The 6,459-nt window shown below is 43.4% G+C and overlaps 1 protein-coding gene across 1 annotated transcript; it reads right to left on the reverse strand.

The window, feature by feature from the left end:
- Window positions 1-4,532: 4,532 nt before the first annotated feature.
- Window positions 4,533-5,495, reverse strand: LOC146073479 (olfactory receptor 5B12-like). Its single transcript, XM_083180661.1, has one exon. It carries the CDS (start codon window positions 5,493-5,495, stop codon window positions 4,533-4,535), a length of 963 nt encoding a protein of 320 aa, XP_083036787.1.
- Between the last annotated feature and the right edge of the window lie 964 nt (window positions 5,496-6,459).

Below are 6,459 nucleotides of genomic sequence, written 5' to 3' on the forward strand. Positions count from 1 at the left end.
AGTAGAGCATCAGAGTGAGGTGTCACTGACAGTTATGACATACACAATACTATATCAATAATATTTAATAATATTTAAAAAAACATTGTTGGTAGGGGAGCAAGGCATGTAGATAGTGATCACAATCTCATTACCCTCTTGCTCTCCTCCATTACCCCAAGCTCACTGACACAGAAATCATGCATGCCTACTCAGTGGCGTAAGTTCCTACATGACGCCCGGAGGCAAGAAAAAAGTTGGTGCCCCCCCCCCCCCCCCCGATATATAGCTAGCTAGAGAGAAAGAATGTCAGGGGGTGTCAGGAATGTGAGGAAATGAGAGGGGAGAGTGATATAGTGTCAGGGATAGATATAATGTCAGGAATAGAGAGAGTGGTAAGAGAGAGGGAGGTCAGGTACAAAGAGAAAGGAGATGAGAGGGGAAGTCAAGAAGAGATAGTGGGTTCAGGCAAAGAGAGATTGGTGCCAGTGGGGTCAGGCAGAGAAAGGGATAGGGTGAGGTGGATCAGGCAGAGACAGAGAAGTGCTAGGCGGAGAGAGAAAGAGGGGTCAGGCAGAGGAAGAGAGAGGGGGTGGTCAGGGAGAGAGAGAGAGAGAGAGAGAGAGAGGGGGGTGGTCAGGCAGAGAGAGAGGGGGGGTGGTCAGGGAGAGAGAGAGAGGGGGGGTGGTCAGGGAGAGAGAGAGAAGGAGACAGGGGGGTTGTCAGGGAGAGAGAGAGAGGGGGTGGTCAGGGAGAGAGAGAGAGAGGGGGGTGGTCAGGGAGAGAGAGAGAGAGGGGGTGGCCAGAGAGAGAAACAGACAGAGAGAGAGAGATACAGGCAGAGAAATGAGAGTGGTGGGTACGAGCCTGGTGCTGCTACAGCCCGGATGCAGGCCGTGCACACAAAGCAGGGTCTGGGTGTGAGGTGACGGGAGGAATGAATGAAAGTGACAGGTACCTTCCCCATGTCCTTGACTTACTACGCTGCAGCTCCCCAGCACTTGCGCTGCTGAGGGATGGCTGAGAGGAGTGTGTAGGGAGTCCTTGGCTGGCTGGCTGAGGCTTCCTCGCGGGTGGTATGAATCTGCCCTTCAATGGCCGCTGATGATGGGAGACTGGCCAGGCTGCCTCCCCGACACTGACACCATGCGGGGCTGAGCCAGGTCATGGCTGGGAGCTTGTTTGGTGTGCTCAGGGGCGGAGCTGTACTTTTCTTCTGGGGGAGGGGGGGTGATCAACCCCTTCTTTATCCCTGAGTGGCACCGTCCCTCACTGGCTATGGAGTCTCCAGGCCAGCTCCTGTTGGCGCGCTGTCACGCTGACAAGTGGGGGGGCACCGCTGCATACTCTGTACTGTAAGGGTACTGCCAGACAGCACCTATACAAATAAGTATGACATAGTAGGGGGGCATTGGAGTCAGTGCCCCCCTGTAAGGTTGGTGCCTGGCGGCAGATGACTCCATTGCCTCCGGGAGTTCCGCCACTGTGCCTACTCTAACCCATAGAAATACTAATGCTATTAATTTTCCACAATGTTCCAGCTCTCTCCAACAACAGCTCTCTCTAATTCCTATACTTACCTCTCCTGACTCTGTTGTTTTCCACCTCTACCAGACTCTTGAAACAGCCCTTGATGAAGTGGCTCCAGCTTCCCATTACACCCCCTGCAGGATTAGATGCCAAACGTGGCACTCCAAGACAACTACGAAATCAGTTACCTAAAGTAGAACGCCAATGGCGTAAATCTCATAGTATGACTGATTTCCTCACATATAAGACTAACTACCACTCCTACTGCAATGCTTTGGACACTGCCAAACAAACATACTTCCAATCTCTGGTCTCTTCTCATGCCACTAACCCTAAGTGACTTTTTAAACACATTTAAGTCTCTTCTGTACCCTCCCTCTCCTCCCCCACCGGCTACCATCAGTGCACAAGAACTTGCCTTCTACTTAAGGACAAGATTGATAACATCCGAGATGAAATGGTATGCTCTTCCACAACCGCTAACCGTCTTTCTTCCCCACCTGAACCCTCTGGCACTTTCTCTTCATTTGAGCTCACAAATGAAAAGGAAGTTTCCACAATCTTCTTATCCACCTACTCTACTACCTCTCCTCTTGATGCTATACCTGCACAAGTCATTAAAACTCTGTCTTATGTGCTTGTCCCAACCTTAACTAAAATCTGCAATCTCTCTCTTGCTACTGGTACTTTTCCTTCTTTGTTCAAACATGCAGTGATTACTTACTTTCTGAAAAAAAAACACAATTCTGACCCTAACTCTCTCTCTAACTATTGTCCTATCTCTTAGCTACCATGCCTCTCTAAGCTACTCGAGAGACTTGTCTACGCTCACCTCACACACTTTCTTAACTCTCACACCCTATTAGACACACTTCTGTTAGGCTTCAATTCCAATCATGCCACTGAGACAGCACTGACTAAAGTGGTGAATGTTCTGGTAACTGCCAAGTCTAAAGGCCATTACACTCTACTTATGCTTCTAGATCTTTCTGCTGTGTTTGACACTGTTGATCATACTCTTCTCAAACACTGCATTCCCTAGGTCTTAATGATACAGCCCTTTCCTGGTTCACAACTTACCTATCTGATCACTCTTTCAGTGTTCGCTTCTCTGACTCTACCTCCTCTTCACTACCTCTGTCAGTCGGAGTTCTGCCAGGTTTAGTCTCAGGTACTCTGCTTTTCTCAATCTATACCTCATCTCTTGGCAAACTCATCTGCTCTTTTGGATTTCAGTATCATTTATATGCGGATGATACTCGAATCTATCTATCAACCCCAGAGTTGTCACCAGTAGTTTTGGGCCGAGTCTCTGAATGTCGTTGCCTAGGTGTCATCCTCAACTCTGAACTGTTCTTTGTACCCCACATTCAATCTGTCACCAAATCATGTTACATGCATCAAAAAAACATATCCAAAATATGACCCTATCTCAAACAAAACACTACTAAATCTCTCATCCATGCACTCATTATATCCTGAATTGATTATTGCAATAGACTCCTAACTGGTCTTCCCAAGAACAGACTCTCGCCACCGCAATCCATTCTAAATGCTGCTGCAAGGCTGATCTTCCTAGCAAGTCGCTCATTGTCTGCTGATCCACTCTGCCAGTCCCTCCATTGGTTACCTGTGTTTTACCGAATTCAATATAAAACCCTTCTGCTAGCATATAAAGCTGTTAACCATACTGCACCAACTTATATCTCTTTACTTATCTCAAAATATCTCCCATCTCGACCACTCCGCTCTGCACATGATCTGCGTCTCTCTTCTGCACAGATCACCAGCTCCCATTCACTATTACAGGCCTTTCATTGGGCTGCTTCCACCCTATGGAATGCCCTTCCACGCACAATAACACTCTCCACTAGAGTCCAAATTTTCAAGTGTTCCCTGAAAACTCACCTCTTCAGGCAGCCTATCATATTTAAGTTCCATATGCATAACCCTCTGAGGCACTTATGTATTATATAGCTTCCCTTCTGGACTTGTAACTTGGTGGGACTGCTATGCTATTACTGGTGCCTGTCCTTGTGTTTCCCTCCTATGTCCCTATAGATTGTAAGCTTGCAGCAGGGCCTTCTTACCTACAAGTCTGTCTGTTGTTACCCAGGTTGTTTTATCTCTGTTTACAATTGTAAAGTGCAATGGAATCTGCTGTGCTATATAAGACACTGTAAATAAATAATTAGATATAAAGTTCTGGTGCAATACCCAGCTTGAGTGTAATAATTACCCTATTGGGTCAAGTCCATCTAAAAAGAGCCCGAAATGCATGTGAATCGCCAGAGTGTATGGCCAGCTTAAGTCCCAACATGATGTTGCTAGGATACACAAGTAGGTTGTGCTAATTAATTTACTTTGCAACACTCTGCATCTCTGTGCAACTGAGTCTCTGAACCTGTGGACCTGATTCAGAATTGATTGCAAAATCAAAATCTTTCTTAAATGGGCAGAACCATGCTGCACTGCAGGTGGGGCAGATGTAACATGTGCAAAGACAGTTAGATTTAAGTGAGGTATGTTATTTCTGTGCAGGTTAAATACTGGCTGCATTATTTTTACACTGCAATATAGATATCAGTTTGAACACATCCCACCCAAATCTAACTCTCTCAAAACATGTTACATCTGCCCGACCTGCAGTGCAGCATGGTTTTGCATATTTTAAAATAAATAAATATTTGGCATTTGGGATTAACTCTGACACAGGCCCAATATATGATATGCTACAATGTAGCAGATGCAGATGTTTTCCAACACAAGTTCCTTTGTGACATGTAAGCAGACATCCAGTGAAAGTGACAGTTAGAACCTGAGTCGATATACCAACAATCTTTTCTGTGGCTGACTAGCAGTGCTCATTCATATTGTTGTACTACCTATTCTACATAGCATTTACATTCACTATTAGTGTAATACAGTACATTCTGTCTTCACCATAAAGTCTCTTACCTCAAATGATGGGAGGTTATTTGAGTTACATATTTTATTGGCTACGTATGAGTAGGTGAGCCCCATCATGAACCCTTGTTTTTGAAAAAGCAATATCTACAATGATTATAATGCACTGCCTGCATAACAACCTGTTTAACCTGCTGGTTCCTCAGGCTGTATATCAGTGGGTTCAGCATTGGTGTCACCACTGTATAAAGGACAGATGCAATTTTGTCGAGATTCTTAAAATCACTAGAAGGAGAGTGTAGGTAAGATAACATAACTGTCCCAAAGAAGATGCAGGTGCACATGAGATGCGAGGAGCAGGTGCTGAATGCTTTCTGGCGGCCCTCAGCAGATTTAATATGTAAAATGGAAGAAACAATCAGCATGTAGGAGACCAGGATACTCATCAAACTACCTGTGCTAATAGCACTAACAATAAAAACAGTTATCATGTCACAGGAGAACGTGTCAGAGCAGGAGAGTTTGTAGAGAGAAGGTGTGTGACAGTAGAAATGGTCTATAAGGTTTGACCTACAGAACCGGAGACTGAACACACAGCTGGTCTGCACTGATGACTGCAGGAAGCCACTGGAGGTGACAAGGAGAACAAGAGATAGACATTTCTTCTTAGTCATTATGGACACATAGTGGAGTGGGTGGCAGATAGCAGCGTACCGGTCATACGCCATGTTGGAGAGAAGAAGAGCCTCAGTATGTCCTAAAGCAGCAAGGAAATAAAACTGTAGGGCGCAGCCATTGAATGAGATGGTCTTACTTACAGAAATGAGGTCCTGCATCATCTTAGGAGTTATAACTGATGAATAAAATATGTCCACCAGAGAGAGGTTGCTCAGGAAGTAGTACATCGGGGTATGGAGGGTTGTGCTGCTATAGATAATTACCATCATGCCAACATTCGCCATTATGGTCACCATATAAATGTGTAAGAACAGTATAAAGAGGAATGGTGCAAGTTTGCCATTGTCAGTTAGTCCAGAAAACACAAAGATCTTTACTTCGGTCTTGTTCATGACGTCCATATCAATTTATTTCTCTAGATGGGAGAAAAAGCAAAATGGTCAAAGTAAATGATACTTCCCAAGATCATCGCAAAATAAAATGAAATGCAACCTAAAACCCGTATGCCACCAATGTAAAGGTTAGCCATCACTGGTCCATAAAATGTTAAAAAATAAAAATAGTCTTATACACAATAGAAAATAAAATAATGTGATGAAATAAAAGTAGATAAATACTGACCAATGGTTTGAAGAGTAATCTATATAATAAAAATATCTTTGCATAATTTTTTTTTACTATTTTTTTTACTATTGACCTGGTCTTGGTCATATTATCTTAGAGCAGGGCTGGGCAACACCGGCCCTCCAGATGTTAATGAACTACACATCCCAGCATGCCTTGCATCAGTTTCAGCATGGCCACATAGCAAAACTAATGCAAAGCATCCTGGGATGTGTAGTTCATTAACATCTGGAGGGCCAGTGTTGCCCAGCCCTGTCTTAGAGTGATAGAGGTGGACTTACATTAAACGTGCATATCAAGAAAAACCTAATTGTCCAAATTTAGTTTTTTTTTTCTAAAAGCCAGTAGAAAAATAAAATGCACACAATTTAATTGCATACAAAATATTTTTGAAAATTCTAAAAAAATGAAACATTAAGGAAAAGAAGTGATAAAAGAAATACTAAACCAATTATTGTCACAATGCCAACATGGATTAAGCAAACTCAAACTGGAGGACTAAGTGGACACAAGAATTGTGACCATGATGCCTAAACCATAGATACATATGAAGGGAAAGTCTACAAGATTCAGTAGTAGTAATGTCACATGTAGTATGAAACATGACCACAGCATCTTCAGGCCATAATGGAGCATGGCCAGTCCAAAGTTTTTTTTTTTTTTTTTTTTTCAGAAATACTTTTAATCCTATAGAATTTTCTAAGGTTTTCTTTGAAAAATAAATTTCAACTATGGAATATT

Source organism: Crinia signifera, chromosome 4, assembly GCF_055691185.1.
Source record: "Crinia signifera chromosome 4, ASM5569118v1, whole genome shotgun sequence".
NCBI classification, from domain to species: Eukaryota; Metazoa; Chordata; class Amphibia; order Anura; family Myobatrachidae; genus Crinia; species Crinia signifera.